The following is an 18,743-nucleotide window of genomic DNA, read 5'->3' as shown; positions in this document are numbered from 1 at the left end:
CAGTGTTGTACCACATGCTCAACCACATTCCCAGATGCTCCTAATCAACCGTATGGGAGCAGTTGGAAACCACTTTGACCATGCATTTATATATGGTTGTATCCGCATAACAGTGGGGTTGTAGCACAGTTCCTGAAAGTGACATATTGCTTCTGGATGTGTGGTTGCTTTTACTGCTCTATAGGAACCACCACCACCATAAATGGAAGAGCTTTGCTATGTACTTGGGAATGGTAATTCCACCACAAGTCCAAAATTGGCCTGACTCTTCTAGCAGTCCAATCACTTGGATCCCAGCTCAGTGGTTTCTTCTGACAACACTTATTACTGCTCTGTCTTATATAGTGTCACAAACATTAGTGGAAAGTAAAAATAATTGCACAGGGGGTCAATGAGATCATCATTTTTAAAAAGTGTTAAGTGTTAAGTGTTTGTGAGAGTCAATGATTTCACTGACATAGTTAACTTAAGCAACAGAATCACTTTAACTGGCATAGAAAATATGTCTCCCTTTTGGCTGATATATGAACCACAGTAAGCAATTTTGGTCCCAGTTTCATTTTAGTTCCGTAGTTACATAGTAGGTTAGGTTGAAAAAAAGACATAAATCTATCAAATTCAACTACTAGGAAAATAAACATATCCCAGATATAAAACCCTATACGCCCAGATATAAAACCCTAAACCCGAGACGCTTTACCCTAAAAACAAGAAATCATCAACTCTGTTTACATTGCTCTCATATTAGCATGATATCTGTTTGCACATGTGCACGTAGCTGAGCTTCATTGGTTTCTAATGCAGCCTCTTCCTACTGGTTTGAGTGCCGTTATTGATAGTGCAAAGCTAACATTATTACAGATTTAGGTTCTATGCTTAGTGTATAATAATGTTAAACACGCATTAAAGCGGAAGATCACACTGTTATATTTATTTCTATATACAATATATATAAAAAATGTGTTGAATTGCTAGGTTTTTATGATGTAACAAAAAATGAGACCACATTAAATTATTTCAAATCTTTTTCCCCCTTCAGTGTGATCTATAACCTGTGCAATTTAACTTAAAACAAATCCATCAGGTGAAATTTTTTTTAAAATGTACAATAAGTTAGTTACAAAAAGTGTGCACACCCTTAAACTAATACTTTGTTGAAGCACTTTTTGATTTATTTCCAGCATTCAGTCTTCCCGTGTAGGGGTCTATCAGCATGGCATATCTTGGTTTGACAATATTCGCCCATTCCTTACAAAAGTGCATCAAATCTGTAAGATTGTGAGGGCATCTCTTGTGCACAACCTCACAGATTTTTATTATATTAAATATATATTATATTTAGGTCTCGGCTCTGCTTGGGTCATTCCAAAACTTTATTTTCTTCTGGTCAAGCCATTCTTCTATTGATTTGACCATGCTTCTCGTGGGAATGGTGGTGATGCAAAGTGATAACGCGCACTATATTAAGAATGTTTTTTGAGGATATGATGCAATATTTGCATTTTAACAGACACTTGTTTTACACTAAGCATATTAAAAACTTTGGGGCTGTTAAAAATACATTCAAAGTTTTTTGTGCCAAGAGTTAAACTTCAAATCAGTACATTACTGAACCTCACTTTACATATTTAATTTTTACACATTCTACACTAGGTATGCATCAAATGATTGTGATGAAAGTGCGCTTAATGCTTTCCTTTTTTTTTTTCTCCCTTAGGTGTGTTTGTCATGGTCACCATGATAGTATTTCGTCAGGCTGTCATTTGGCTCATGTCAAGTAACCAGAACGTACAGCTAGAATACGAATACTCATGGTCTATAGCATGTGCGGCAGCAGCAGGAGCCATCCTGGTATTTGGAGGAATATGTTGCATGATATTGGTACTGCCAGCTCTGCCCAAGAAACCTTGGGAATACTGCATGAAGAAGGGCAGTAGTTCCTAAAGAAATAAACCTAGAGCGCTGGCACATCATTTTCTAGCCAATCATCTGGAGATCGATCAAACCTGGCCAGGCTTTCAATACTGAAGTCCTTTCCAAAATGAGGACAGTTGTTTGTTTACGTCATTGTCATTTTATGCACCTGATCCAGATTTACAGTCAGTATTCAGACTTAACAAGTTGTGGCAATTCTTGCAAAGGAATAAGCTTTGATATATGGACAATCTATTTATATCCTATTTTGGACCGGATGTTTTTTCCCTTTTGTAAATAAGCTTTGTAGCATCCAGAACTCTGTTAATGTATTTTACTGGGGAACTGGGATGGGATACTGTATAGAAAAAAAAATGTTTTTGGTGTTATATTATATTGTGCTATTAAAGGTTATTTTTATTCTGGTGAGTGTTTGCACTGAACTCGCAAAAAATATTTTTCATGCATTTGGTATTGTAACTTTCAAATCACAAACACTGTGAAGATCCATTATGGAAAGTTGACCAAGGATGCTGTTTGCAATGGATGTTATAAGCCAATTTGTATGGAAATCCCAAGGAAAAATGTATGATTTTGTAAACTGGCTATGCACTGTGCATGTCAAAGCATAGATTGTGGGTTTATAAGCAACAAAAGTACTTCCTATGAAGTAATATAAACAATCCCAAGACCTACAAAATGTAATTTAATTCTATTTTACTTCTTTATTGCATATGAAGATAACTTTCTATCAAACAACTAAAAAAGGCGAAAGAAACCTTTTTTTAATTGTATGTTAAAAATTGCAACGGTGCAAAACTACAATGCCCAGAAGTACCTATGCCAAAGGTCAAAGTGTAATTTAAAAACCTAAACCTAACATTATTAATTTGTTTCTATTTTCTATTTTATTTGCATACTTAACATAACGTATTTTATGCATCAGTTAAAAGAAGAAGCAGCATTATTAAAGTTAAACATTAAGGAGCGCCAATGGATTTGTAGTTCTGTCCTGAGGTTTACACAGTTTTGTTATATAAGTCAGGTCTGTCTGGCAAGGCAGAAAAACTTATTTCATTTTCTCTGCTGCTTTTAAGTAACACTTACAAGTCTTGTCCTTCCCTCACCCAATGGTTGGACAGTATAAGGTCACCTCCATGCACTTCATATTAGAATGCTCCATGTTAGCACATAGGAACTGCAACAGAATAAAGTGGCTCAATGTTCTGCTTCTTACTGTCATATTCTGAGCTTTGCTGTACAGGGACTGCAAAACATAAATATTTCGTGAAATGCACTTCATATATTGGATTACATATTCATGAATACAGATCTGCATTTTTGTGTATTTTATATCTGCCTGCAGTTAAGCTTTAAATAGAATGTTGACCTGACAAATCACCATTAAAACTTTAATGCAAACTTAGTCTCTTATAAGTCTCAGAAGTTCCTATGCCAAAGGTTAAGTGTAACTCAAAGTTTGCGTAAATGTCCAATAATAAATAAATATCAACACCTTCTAGTTTTTACCAATATATTTATTTTTTTACTGTTCTTTATTTTTCTATCTAATTAATTTGCACAATTTATTTTCTTCAAGCGTGCAAAAATTTACTTTTGTTAGTTGGGATTCTTGTATCAACCTGGAACTGCATCAGATAGCTGTCAGTCTGGTCTATTACCCACATGGAAAACCAGTTTACCCCGATACCCACATGCAGAATATGACTGAAAGTGCAAATTAGGTTCACACAATTCATCATGTATGTGTACTGGCTATATGTTATATCTTCTGCAGATATTTTCTACTACATTTAATCAATATGCCCAAAAAGATTGAAATACAGGGGCTTGGAACACTAAATTTCCAACTTATATTAAATCTTACTGGAATGGCTGGATTTAGAACGTCCTGGTTGGTATTTTTTTATGAGCATTACTATGCCTGTCAATACCACGTATAGTAGAGCTCAGCCAATCTGGGTGCCAGATGGTGACAGCTCCTATAGTTTAGCGGAAGGATTTTCTGACAGTTTGACAGCTGCCATTGTCTGGTGGCCTATACCTGTCAATGTTGGGACTCCCATTGCTCAAATTCCAACTCCTGATCTGAGGTCAGAATAGCCCTGATTTGAATTAGATTTGACTCTGAGAGTAAGTAACTTACTGCCACTATACAGTGGGTAATATATATTGTTCTATAAGGTTCCAGTCTACAGAAATTCCAAATCAATTTACTATTTATTTCACTCCCCTCCAAAAATAAAAAATCTGAGACTGAGACCAATCCTCCATCATTTGTAACTCTCACACACTCCCCTCCCAGACACAGCAGCTCTCAGTGGGAGGGTTTAAGCATCAGAGGGACTTCAGCCAATCCAGGAAACCGTGGACAGAAATAATGTGTCCGCAACGACAATACTGATAGCCATGACTATCAGTCATCTTCTCATTCCACTCTAGTGCAAACAAACACAGCCTACATTAGAGCCCCGGCTTTGCTCCAATGAACCCCATACAGGATCCCCAGCCTACATGTTGTCAAACGAATCAACTATGCATTGCTGCCTGTTACTGGAAGACTCTGGGGCCCTGGATGGAAATACTTCACTTATTGGACACCAATCAAAGCAAGCTACCAGTCAGTCACACATACTGGGCATTAGGCTGCTAAAATATATACCTGATCCTCATACAGACCTGTGATGGCCACATCTGGTGGAGAAAAGTCTTCCGACACTAACTTTCCAAATTCAGAGAGCTACCAAAGTAGTAATTGATGGTAAATATAAAGATGTTTAATGATAAACTGTGTCTGGTAGAAATACCCTACCCATCAACGAGGCACCGTGTTTTACCTAACAAACCTATGTCTACTATAACAGAGCTCAATGGAGAATCTTTGGCCATGGAAGGAACACAAGTCTTTCCTTAAATGAGACTGACTCAGTATAGCCTACAAGGGTGTTTTTTTTTTTAGAATGACCCTATCAAGATTGCCTTTTTTCCCTATAGACTCTTGGGATATTCTCAAATGTACATTAAACCGCAGCGCTTTACCGAACAGCCACAGCACCAAAACTGCTCTCCCAACTATCTCCATTCAAGCAAACAGGAGTGGTCGGGAATCATTTTTTTCATGCATTTGAATGTCGTTGCATTTGCATTGAGGTTGCAGAATGGTTGCTGACAGCAACATGTAATTTCTGGTCTTGTAGTTGCTTTTCCTTTTTTGGAGGAAGAATCACCGAAATGTAAGGGCAACATGGATTGAGCAGGAGACCACATGGTTTTGCACCACATGTCTAAAAGATGCCTTATACTCAATGAACTTTTATGTTCTCGGAAGATGAATATTGAGTGTTTGGTGTTTTTCTTTGTTTTGTAGTCATTGTCATGTAAGTGTACCTAATATTCGCTGTGTCTCTGCTTAGCTGTATGTATGCAAATGTATTATTCTCAAATGACCTTAGGCTTCATATTTTCCCTTTGGTAATATTAATATATAATGTTCTACAGCAGAACACCTCATTCAAGGCCATCCGTGGCATGTTCAGAGTATAGCAATATTACAGACATGGTTAAGCTGAGAACATTTCAAGGTTACCAAAAGCTCTCTGTCATTCTAAGGCAAACATGAACATAAGTAGCTGCCATATAGTTAAGTAGATAAAAATATTATGGACGTCACACTGACTCATTTCAAACTATAGACTGTTGTGCAGTCCTGATTTTTGTTGTTTAATCACAGACCAGAAACAAGCTTGCAGCCAGTGAAGTCTGTGTACATACTTGTGCTATATAAGCAACCCTTTAAATCAGAGCTTCAGAGAGATATGAAAGAGCGTTACACAAGTTGTTAAGGGTTTTTTATTGTTAAAATGCAGTACAGATAACTAATTTTGACTTGGTATCAGTCTCGTGTTGTCCCTGTACAGACTCAGACAGGGAGAAGAAGTAGCACAAGGAGCCAAGTTGTGTTACAGAGCTTGTTTGCTAATAAGAAACATGCTGATATGAGAGAAAGCAGGAAGAAATAGGAACATCAGTAAACTGCTTCTCCTTTCACATGCTTGGGGAGGGACAAGGATGGTGTTTTCTAAATGCAGCACAGAAAGATCTTCTAAATCAGGGGTGCCCAACAGGTGGATCGCGATCTACCGGTATATTGCACATGGGCGGCATGGTGGCTCGAGGGTTAGCACTCCGGCCTTTGCAGCGCTGGGTCTCAGTTTCAAATCTCAGCCAGGGCACTATCTGGAGTTTGCAGGTTCTCCCCGTGTCTCAGTGGGTTTTTTCCGCGTACTCTGGTTTCCTCCCACATCACAAAATCATGCAGTTAGGGTAATAGGCTTCCCCCCAAATTTGACCTTTAGACTACATTAATAACATATGACTATGATAGGGAAATTAGATTGTGAACTCCTTTGAGGGACAGCTAGTGGCACGACTATGGAGTTTGTACAGTGCTGCGTAATATGATGGCGCTATATAAATATTGTATAATAATAATCACAAAGACAACGTGATCGTGGAGCCCTGCCTTTCAAAATTAATTCAATCGTGCACAGGAGTTTTTATTGTTGGTAGATCATTTTGAGTTGGTCATTTTAAAAGTAGCTCGCAAGCCAAAAAAGTGTAGGCACCCCTGTTCTATATTGACAGAAATAGAACAGGTCACAGAGGTAAAACATCTAATTATATATGTTTCATTGGTATATCTAGTTGTTTGGAAATGAAGGATAAAGAATACAAACTTAGCCATTAATAACAAATCAGCTAAAGAAGATCTCCAATTCCTATCCTGACATAGGATAAGTAACCCTATCTGTCAATTTCTTAAGTTAATAACCCACATTTAGCTGGTGTTCAGTAAGATAGAACATTGTTAATAGCTGCTATCAGTGCCCTTCATATTTCAAGATACAATCACATGTATTCAGCTTCAGTTGCCCTTCACTTTTCCCCCAACCATTTGAATGGACAGTAAAGGAAGAAGCAGCGCATCTAATGGTTTATCTGACTGTCAATCATCTGTCTCCTGCCATGCAGCGCACCTAATAGGCTCCTTATATCTGTATCTCGTTACTTCTATTCTGCATCGACTTGCTGTGCAGCGTAATTGCCAACCTTCCCAATGCCCGTTATAAGTGGCAGGAACTAGCAGAACCTTTTGTGCTGACTTGCAGATCCATTGACCTCCATTGAGGCTTTGCAGATACCTGTTTTGTACATCCAGCTCTCAATGGCTTATTCACTTTCCATGATATCAACTAGAAAGAATTTTAAGCTTGGCTCCTACTGCTCATCATCTGAAGAGGTGGACAGTGTTTACACTTTGAAATGTACACAGTGCTAGCTCGCCCGCTTCATTCAGTTCAAATTTTCTAATGCTAACGGTAGTTTAACAAACATTTAATATAGAACAAAGTCAAGCGGTATGTCTGCTACTTGTGTAGTAATGCTGACAAGTGCTGACAACACGCAAGGCAATGAATGGCCCTACACTGCTGGGGCTCAAAATAGCTCATTACCACCAATAATTCGTCATCCTTCATTTTTATAAAGTCTGTGATTCAGGTTCATTTACCACTTCACACTTTGTTTAGACTGAAGCAAAGAAACGTATAAATTCAAAAGGCATGTGTATTCCTACCTAAATCTTCATGCCTCTAGGAAATTTGTTCCACAATATATAGGTGAGTATTTGGGGATAGAGAAAAGACAGGCTTTTTTAGGGCACTGAGTGTTTTTCATAAAACAATAAACTTTATTTCAATCAAAAATATTCTAAAACTACACAGAGATGACCTATGCTAGTCCTAGTGCTAACATAGGAAAACTAAGCTAGGTAACAGGTAAGGGTATGGTACAAGTAGTTTTGGTCATGTTCAGACAGCATTAGTTTCATTTCCCACCCGACGCGTTTCACCTAGTAAGGCTTCATAGTAAGGGGTTTGTTGGGGAGACCCTTTGAGTTGTGGGTAATAAGACAATATATAGGCAGTAAACCAGCATGGTGACTCCTGCATTTTGTCCCTGTGCAGGAGTCTGCTGTAGTAAAGGTCTATTGTTCTTCCTGTGCAGAGTGACAGGTCTGGTATCCACTCCTTTGTAGGCAGCTTGTGGTGGGACGACCTCCTGGGTCAGTACAGTTTTGATGTTACCTGTAATTTTACAAAGTTATATTTGGTTAACATTTGGTGCACACAAATTTGATCTTAATTAGCTTTAGCTATTATTGCAGTAATGATACGTTTGATGGGAAAAAAAACCTTGGTGCAAGACCAATAGACCTGTACTAGGTGAGGACACTGAGGATTATCCACAACCTAGAGCCTGCCTGATGTTAAAAAAAATTATGCCAGAATCTGTAGGGTATCTCAGCATCCCCAGGGGCTGCTCAACTAATTGAACTCCCATGCCAATCAAGATAGTTGAAGATCAAAACCCAGAATCAAAGAAAAAAATGGCAGCATTTGCAATGGAACGGAGGTAGGTGAGTCTAATCAAAAATTGTGATCAGGAAGGTAAAGTTGTTTTATTGCAGATGGGGCATCGCCTGTCCCTTCTGCAATTTTAGACCTACCTGGTTACATTATTGATGGGTTTAGTCCTGCTTTAATTAAGTTTAGCTTACAGAATAATCAGTTTCTGCTTATGAAGTACCCTCGCTCTGTGCACAAATTCTGAACACTGTTTTAATTTTAAAACAAACCTCTGCCCATTTCCTTCCTTACCTTTCTTTCCTTCCCCAAAACTTTGCTTAACACCAGGATCCAATGGAAATACCCTGACATTCGATAAAGTCACACAGGATTCTGTAGCTGATCCAACTGCTCCATTTTTTTCAGTCTCAAAACCAGTAATTTCAAAGTAAAGAAAATTCCTTTTCACATTCTAAAAGACAAAAACTAGTGTCCCAAGATTTGTTATTTCCATTAAACATCATCAAGCAACATTATCAATAATTGCCCCAGCTGATAAAAATCAACTTTGTGTGCAACAAATGTAAATCAAAATATTGCTTTGTAAAATGCCCATACTTTGTTCAATTATCAGTACATTTGAAACAATATGATTAAATTGTGTTTAGGTTACTATGGCTATCTTTGCATATTCTTGCTTCAGAGAAAAAGTACAGTTTTTGAGTAGGATTGTCAATATAAGTCAAAATGACTTTAAAGTAATTGAAAACAGTGGCCACCTAAAAATGTATATACACATACCATAAGCAATTATGCCTGTGCGAATTGCCTTTAAAATATTCTAAATCCTCTTTCCAATGATGTCAGACACAGGCAAATATAGAAAAAGCTCTCACGGAACAGGGTAATTATGGAGGGGGGGGGGGGCATTTAGCCCTAAGGTCACGTAAGTTAAGTTCTTTGTAAGAAACTAAAACCAGCTACAGACCGGCATACAGAGCAGGATATCCTGGTTAATAAATGTGCTTATCCCTATTTTCATAAATTTGCATGTTTTGAAGCAACAGTCATATAAAACATTTTTGCATACATAAATGTAATCTCATAATGTATCTCATAAAACAACAATAACGATATACACAACATTGTGAGCTGGATAAACAACAAGATAAGATATAGATATATATATATATATATTTTTTTTATTATACATATAAAGAAAATAAATTATAAAACTGTTCATTCTAAAATCCCAGTATGGGCAATTTAAAAGAAAGAAATGTAATCTTTTTTAATCCCTGCACATGAAATAGTCTCATAATGGTGCAAACTTCACAATATTAGAACTGCTTCTGCTGCAGTATTATTAGTCGCTTCCATCCTGCAGGTCCCAAGCATGCTGCTTCGCGATGGGCTCCCTATAGAGATAATGGATAAAGGATAAATGCTGAGCTAAGCAATCTCCGCACTGTATTTTTCTGAAAAATGATCCCCTATTCAAGTGATTCAGGATCTACATGGAGACTGGTTAAAGCAGGGAGGATTGTATGTTAGCTCCATGCTGGCTAAAGTAATAGTTATTCTGGTCTTAACTCAGCTGGCTCTGGTTTCATCTTGTGGGATAGTAAACAGGCCTCTTCTCTTCCCTTAGTGAATCCCTTACCATGTGTGGAACTTGTCAGTGCTTGTTTAAAAATGACATTTTTACTGGTCAGGTGCCTGATGGAAGCCATGTCTGCATCTATGAAAAATATTTTAAATGCACATGCCATGCGCCAGATCATCAAATGCTATATAAAACGTGTATATTTATAAAGAAGTGTGGTTAAAAATAGAAAAAAACTTTAAGACAACTTTTTTTGTAATTTGTGCAGGCCCTAATATTTATCTGAAAAATGTGATCTAGTGATCCTCTTGGGATCTTCTCCTAGTGGTTCCCCATGATCCAGTGTGTTATTACTTTCACACTCTGCATTATTGCACTCACAGGATGACCTCAGTCTTGATGACTGAGGACATTACGTGGCTTCAAGTGAACATAACTAGACAAACCCACAATTTTAAAAAAAAATAAAAAAGTAAACCTTCAAACTACATACCAGTATTTAGCCCAAAAAAGTTTTGTAAAATGCGGACATTTTAGATACAGCATTGTTTTTGGTTACAACAGAATGTGTATATTACAACCCCCTCAATTATTTGTGGCATGTTATCACATGATTGTTAAAAAAAATAAAACAAATCTGTATGTTTTTTGTTTTTTTGCTTCTTTATTATTTACAAATGTTTACAGTGTTGAATCTGATTGTAGAAAGGCAGACTCAAGATTTACATTTGCTTAAGGCAAAACTAAACTTAGAAATTAAAAAATTGAGGGCATGCAGGTTGTTTATAACAGAAGAGACAGGCTAAAAGCCTAAAGCCTTTAAAGACTGGAGAGGATAGACTATCATGGGAGAACATGGGTGATCCAGCTAATCTGGAATGGATTTATTAAACTTCAATTCTGAAACAGATCAATTCTCGGTTTGCTGGACCACCCACTCTATCTTGACCATTCTTGGAGAGCTTTATTAATCAGACTTGCAATAAAAATAAAAACTTACCTGCCTTTGCCTGGATCATACATGTTGCTGTAAGTTATGCAAGAGTTCTTCAAAAAGTTTCCACACTTTAAAAAAAAAAAACATTCCCCTTCTCTTTTAATAACAGCCGCAAAATTTGTTTCTGAAGGTGATTAGCTTCTAACTGGGACTGTTTCCAGTGAAAGCTGTCTATCGGGAACTCCAAGTTTCAATTAAGTAAGAAGTTAGAACCTCTAGTTTTATATTTGGCAGTGACCATTAGGGATGAGCGAGCAAAATTTTAAAATTTGATCTCGCATCGAATTGGGCCGCTCTCGCTTAAGAACGTGTAATCAAGAACAGCCTGTGTTCGGCCGTCTAGATCAAATTTTTTGGGAGCTGCAGCCCTGTAGTATGTGTTTTTGAATGGAGATTCTCTATCCAAGAACACAGAAGTCCTGCGGCTGTGCTCATCATGAATGAATGCAGCTGTGGGAATCCTCCTGTGTGCGATCCCCAGGCACTAGAGGTTAAATGAGGGCAAGGTTCGCCGAAATTTCGCTGACCCAATGGAAGTTTGAGGAAATATTTGCGACAATGTCAGAGGCATTTTCACTCATCCCTAGTGACCATTGTCCCATTGTCACTGGGACTGGAAGTAAAAGAAATAATAAACCTAACAAATAGAGGGAAAATCTTCCAATGGGGATGGGGGCACTTTCAGGGCACTTTCAGTTTTCACTCTCTTTAATTAGATTCCATGTTGCTTCCTAATAAATCAGCAGGACAGGAAATGAAAGAAGATCTCATAAATGGGACACAGTTAAAACCACATATTTTTTTTTCATCTATTTTAGGTTTAGGTTTTAATAATACTTAAAGTTATAAATATTGTTTACATCAATATTGTCAGAGTGTTCCCGACTCTCTCATGATTGCATTGGTGGATGGTTGAGTTTTCTTGTATCCCCCAGGCTTAGGGTTTTAGAAATCAATACCGTTTCCCTGACATACTTCCAGTGCTAGCTCTTAAATTACGTTGACTCTCAGCTACAGAAGGAAGAAGTGGTTCTAGATAGCGTGATAATGCTTTCTCCATCTATATCCCCCAGCATCTTATCAGCAGATGGTGTGCTTATACTTTCACAAATATTTTTAGCCGTTCAAAGTCAGTGATTGCAAATTGTAGAGTAGTCCATGACCCCAGCAGTGATAAACAGCATGGGAAAACCTAATGGCAGGTCATCTCTGCACAGGCTGCTGCAACAAGAACACATTTTTTATCTTTTTATTCTTTTATATACATAATGGTTTCACAGATCTTTACTGTTAGTAATAATTAACTATGGTGTAATAAAACATACAAAGAATGAACGTCAACTTTACTTCTACAACAGCAAAATTCAATGCAAAATTCAAATCTTCATCATCAAGTAAATTATCATTTCCTGATTCCATAGATGTGTGTTGTGCACGTTACAGAATATGCCTGCAACAAAGTAACCTTGTAACACCTAGGGGTCTAATAATAAACAAGTGTTGTATTCAATGAAAAAGCTTTTTTTTTCCCAGAATTTTTTTCAGCTGGATAGGAAGAAGCTGTAGGTTGCTGGTAGCCCCTGTGTTGTGGCCCAACAATTTAGTAGCCACCCAAAAACGGGTGGTTACTGAAAAATGCCAGCTAAAAGAGGCTGGGGAAAACATGTATAAATAAGTAAATAAATATATATATATATATATATATATATATACATATAGGTATATGAATTGCCATTTCAAAAATGAAGGGGATAGACCACAGGTCCCAACTTCGATAGCTCCTGCCGTCAGGCTTTTATTGAAATATTGAACTAAGCAGGTGATCAACTCATCATATCAATTTCAATAACTTTCAGTTATATATATATTGTGGTACCTTGGTATAAGTCCGCTTTGGAATAAGTCCAACTTGGTATAAGTCCTGTTAGGACACAAAAAACTTTGCTTGGTATACAACCTTTGCGCTAGAACTTGTATGGGTAAAAATGAGTCACAACACCGCGCGCTACCCTTATTTACCTCTCTTGAGACAAAGCCACGACTGCCCACGAGCGTCAGTACGCCAGTTGCTACCATTCAGTGAACAACCGGCGCTATAACTCTCTGTGAATTACATAAATCTCCTCCCTTCTCAGCACCATCCTAGTAGGCACTCGACTCTTCTCAGTAAGGTAAAGTGAGGTTAAATTTTCATTTATTTCATCTAATTGCTTTTGTATTTATGTATTTTAGTATTAGGCAGTGTTTAAATTATTTATTACAGCCCCATCAATGTATATTATGCCAATAACAATAGGATTTTGTTTTTCATGGGAACAGATTATTAATTTTCCTTTTATTTGTTATGGGAAAAATTTGTTTGGTATAAATCCAAGGATCTGGAACGGATTAAGGACCTATACCAATGTACCACTATAAATATATTTATTTAAGATGAACAAAGGTATGTAAAAGTAAAATATAAAAATAAATGCAAATTTGTTTCAAAGGGTATGGCCTTAAAAATGACAAATGTGTTATATTGGACTAGAAAGTCTTTGACCTAGACAGTGTACTATAAGGTACTATTGGTTAAAAAATAAAAAGACCTGTTAAACCTGTTGAACCACTGCCAGTACTATTGTCTTGGACTTCATTAGATACATTTCCACTTACTTCATGCTCTGGGGATAATATTTTACCAAATAAGTGGGATCAATTTAAACACGGGAAACTGACTACTAGCTAAACTTCAACTAAAAAACTTCTGCCTGAGTTGGAAGTTTTCCTCTCACTTCCTGCCCTGTAAACAAGATTTTGGCTATAGATATAATTTAAGCTGTTCCATCCTTCTGCAAACAGACCTCCCCAAGCATGAGGCTGACTGTGCAAACATAATGTTTTACTGTTTGTATATATTGCATTGATAATTCTACTAATAGTAAAGCTACATACACACTTCCAATTATTATCGTCGGAAAACGAACGACGAACGTTCCTGCACGATATATACGAACGATCGTATAGCACCGATCCTGCACATAGAGGTAACGACACGATCGTTCGTAGATATTGTACACACAATAGATACGATCGTTTGAACGATAGAGGAACTATGTGCACGACAGGAAAGTGAATGGACGTTCGTTCATTACGCATGCTCACCCCATGGACGATCAACGAACGACCGTACACACGAACGATGTTCAACGATCGTCGCCCAATCCGATCCGCCGGTCCGGTCGTTCGTTTCCAACAATTTTCCTCGTTCGTCGGCGTCGTTGGTTACTTTTTTACGAACGATTTTTTGCCCAATCGATCGTTCGTCGTTCGATTGGAACGATAAAAATTGGAAGTGTGTACGCACCTTAAGTTCAGACATTTTAAACACTGACATAAATATGGATCTTAATGGTGGGCATATCAGTGATGTGATGATATGGCAGGCGATAAAACAGTTAAGTAGAAACGTACATAATGTAACTTTTGGAGAGGGTTGGGTGGTACGGGAATCAATGCCTAATACTGTGAAGCAAATCAGTTAATCAATAATCTGAGATGGCATGACCAGGGTACAGCATGAGAAGCCTTCTTCTGCCATACCCAATTGATCCACCAACCCCCAATTGCTCCCCACAATAACACAACATAACACAATTACTTGGTGGAAAAATTTGGCCACAGCAGCCCCCTTTTATTAACCATGTTCACAAATACATTAACAATAATATTTTAACATAAAACCAGAACAATTCTTTAAACGGATCCATGAAAGGTATCAATTTTTTCTTATAGTACTCCAGCTGTCTCCGCATCCCCACGAGGCCCCCAGGCGCTCATACCCCGCCTCGGGGACAGTTAGCGGATTCCCATATTCCAAACTAGCCTCCACAACAACCAAGTGTCATGCGAGGCCACCCTTACTGTCCCAACAAAATTTTACCATGTCCCCATCCCCTCTGTATTTCCATTACCCCACCTCTACCTTCCATGGACCCGAACAACAGAAACCTGCCCTGAATGAGCTGCTGCGACAATAACCCCCTCACCGTCCAAACATAGGGAGGGAGGGTGGGAATGCAGTCTCACAGCAACAATTTTAAAAGAAGTTCTGCTTCCCCCTCCAGATACCTTCCTTTTAACCCCTTAAACCTCACCACCCCTTAAACTTCCCCTCCAATTCTGATCCCCTATTTTCCCGCATTCTTTTTCATTAACGTAAATTATGTCATCTTTTTTTTTTTTTTTTTAAACTATTAACCTTTCCATTACTCATCCTGCACACGTGCCTACCTCCTCACCCTCCAGCCATTCCTCTGAATCTATGACCCCCTCCTTTGCTTGCCTCGTGGTCCTTCTCACTTCCAATTCCACCTGGCCCCCTTTCTTGACCTTTTCACCCTTCTACATATTCCGTCTTCCATACTCCCCCTGTCATGAGGCCCTCCGCCCATAAAGTTGCTCCAGGCCTGCTTTCACGTGTTAATAGGTCCCCCAGAATAGGGTAGCACCATGGGTAATCTGCATTGATTTATGGCAACAAAGTTGGATTTTTCATGAATTTATTGATTTGTTTCTTTACACTGATGTTATAATCTTTTATAATTGGCTTTGGAAAGAAACAAGAAAAGCCTAGCAAACTTCACTAACAATCAGGAATGGCACACACAAACCTTTACCGATATCTACAAAGATCGGTGCAAAAATGAGTCATGAATCTATGGACCCAATTTATTGAAGGTTTCCAATAGTGAAGAGGATTGACTATCATGGGAGAATTTGGGTGATCTAGCAAACATGACATGGAGTTCTTAAAAATAATTTGCAATAAATTGGCAAATATTTTCAATCCTAGACCAGATCAATTTTTGGCTTGCTAGGTCACCCATGTACTCCCATGATAGTCTATTGTCTCCAGTCTTCAAATACTTTAACCTCCTGGGCGGTTCATTTTAGCCCGGATTTATATGTCTAAAAGCGGTACATTGTTTTTAATGAAAATTTATTTTACAGTATAAAATATTAGTATGAGTATAATAAAGTTTGAAACACAAAATCAAGTCAAAATATTAAAATAAATATATTAAAAAAAAATATTATAAATAATATTATAAACTGGGAACTTTCGGTGACTCATCAGATGCGGAGGATGTCAGCTGGATGAAGAAAGAAGATGAGGATCGCGAAGGAAGATGCCGGCGGATCAGGTAAGACTCGATTTATCATTGTTTTACATTGGTTTAGCTACCGAGAGTGTGACTCGGGGGTTACTGCTCGTAGCAACTTTTTTTTTACTCACTCGGGGGGTTGATGAATTGGGCCCTATATGTCCATTCATTTTTTTATTAACATTATGGGGATCTATTTATAAAGCAGTGAATTTGGCATTTACTGAAACATTCCCTGGTGGGGAATCAATTGCTACCATTAAAACATAGGTACCGTAAAGATTATCCACCAGGGAATGATTCAATTATTGCACAAATAAGGACTGCATCCCCAGATAACACATGGAAAGAAAGGGGGGTTTGTTCCCCTTTTAGGGGCAAGAAAGACCCCAAGGGAGCCCCCATAACATTTTTTAGGTACCGAAACAATACATTTTTAAAGACCATTATGTTATTGCCACAAAATTTTGGTATATATCATTTTGGCACCAGGGCCATAGACCTGAAGACTGCTAAACAGATTTCTACTGTAAGCAGAAGTAAACATTGTTCATATAGGCCTGCACGTATATAAATGTGCGTGACTCGACGCATTTCACAGATGCAATCTGATTCGTCAAGAGTACTGCAGCAACAGTCTAATAATTTGGGAGTGTAGTTGAGTACATCTAAAAAAAGCACATGTGCTTGATATTTATATATATTCCCTTTTTGGGGTCTTTTTTGCCCCTAAAAGCAAAACAAACCCCTCTTTCTTTTCTAAATCCCAGGACATGATTTATTAAGCCTCTCACAGACTGGAAAAGTTACCCTTTCATCAGTGAATCTGAGTGATCCAGCAAACCTGGTCCAGGATTGAAAACATTTGCTAACAAATATAAAAAGGAAACCCATTCCAGGTGTAAGGAAATGTCTGATTTACTGTTGCTGACCTTGCCTGTTTCTGTTAGTTTATGCTGCCTGGACCGACCTTTGCCCCAGACTCTGCTTGCGTTTTGCTCTTGTGTACTTTGGTGGACGGATATTCTATGTATGACCTCTGCTCTGTATTCTGGACTCGGATCTGTTGGGATCTTGGTACTGCTTTATCTGTGGGCTCCTGTGCTGGGAGATACAACCATTGTCCTGAGGCTGAGCGGGGCCTTAAAGGTGAAGACTAGGGTGTTAGATTGGGGGAATGGTGTCTGATGAGGACTAGTGCTGACCAGGGCCTTACACCAGGTTTGCTTGATCACCCATGTTCACTGTTAAAAGTGTATCTCCTCCAGTCTTGGAAGGCTTTATCAAATCAAGTCCCCAGTATCCTCCGAGGAAAAGCAATAACATTAAAGGCCAAATTGTGGAATGCCATTCAGGCCAAAGAAGGGAAGGAAAATCTATTCGCGTACATGATGTAGAATAGATTTACTATTGCATATACCTATTTTTATGGCTATGGTATAAATATTTGCATCCGAATAATATTTCCAATTATGACCAGGGAATAAGAATGAATTGTTAGCATTATTGTGTCTATTTCTGTCTGCATTCTTTGAGCATCATTAAATAAAAGGTATAACGGGCCTTCCTTCTATTAAATGCATTGCATATGTTACACTCTCACCATAACATTTCTTAAAGTTATTTTTAAAACTCTTTATTAAAACAACTTTAAAAAAAGTTTAAATAGCCAGATTGCTGAAACACACTGTCAAAACACACTACCTTCAAATCATCTTTCCTAGAACCAAAATGATCCAGCAAACTTAGAATAGATTTCTTAAAAATAATTTGCTATTAGTTGGCAAATGTTTTCAATCCTGGACCAAATCCATTTCACGTTTGCTGTTTCACCCAGGTTCTCCCATCATAGTCTATCCTCTTAGTCTTCGAGAACTTTATAAAATCAGGCCTAATGTTGTCTTTCTTTATAAAACTTGAGATGGCAAAATCCAAGCAGATTAACTATAACTTGTAAATCTTGCAAATCTATATCATCCCCACTGGATATGATTTCCAAAGGGGTGCTTCAATGTCCCACATAAGGTGAAAAATGCTGCTCATTCATGAAGTCTGGTTAGATTCAACAAAAACTACCTTATTTTTATGGTGACTTCAAAAACTTCCCACATGGGGTAGTGTCAAACTTAAAGCAGCAAAACATCACTTTGCTCACTTTTTTATGTATAAAGGTAAACACTTCATTTTGGATTTTCTTTTAGCTGATAATCTGAATGCTTCTGGAAGTGCCACCTTGACATGATTTTGAATAGTAAATATCTTAGATTAATTAACCTAGTTTAAACATAATTGAGCAGCATGCAGTATAATTACTTTGATCTTATTGGAAGTCTTCGCTTGATGAAGAAAGATGGCAATGATTTTATACTCTCAACAATCTAAATTTTAATTATTAAATACTATTCATGATTCAAAATTAAAAGAAAAAAAATGTATATTTATACACACACACACACACACATAAATATATATATATAGTATAATGTGTATATAAAGTAAAATGTGTATAGTCAAATCCACAAAAATAGATTTTACCCATTTACTGATGAGATTTAGGCAAACCAATAACTCATAAACAATCATCTCTAACCTTTGTTTTTGTTTGCTCCATTTGTTGAAAAAAATAATAATACATTTTCAGTATTTTATGA

General features: G+C 37.6%; 1 protein-coding gene across 1 annotated transcript in view; it reads left to right on the top strand.

Moving 5' to 3' along the window:
• CACNG6 (calcium voltage-gated channel auxiliary subunit gamma 6) overlaps positions 1 to 3,432 on the top strand; it is a 67,170-nt gene extending 63,738 nt beyond the window's left edge. The window contains exon 4 of the mRNA XM_072425528.1: positions 1,718 to 3,432. Coding sequence (XP_072281629.1) covers positions 1,718 to 1,944 — 227 coding nt within the window. The 3' untranslated portion in view covers positions 1,945 to 3,432. The remainder of the gene's footprint in view (positions 1 to 1,717) is intronic.
• Positions 3,433 to 18,743: the final 15,311 nt, after the last annotated feature.

This window comes from Pyxicephalus adspersus, chromosome 11 (genome assembly GCF_032062135.1).
Source record: "Pyxicephalus adspersus chromosome 11, UCB_Pads_2.0, whole genome shotgun sequence".
Taxonomy (NCBI): domain Eukaryota; kingdom Metazoa; phylum Chordata; class Amphibia; order Anura; family Pyxicephalidae; genus Pyxicephalus; species Pyxicephalus adspersus.
This window is presented reverse-complemented; position numbering and strand designations above follow the sequence as displayed.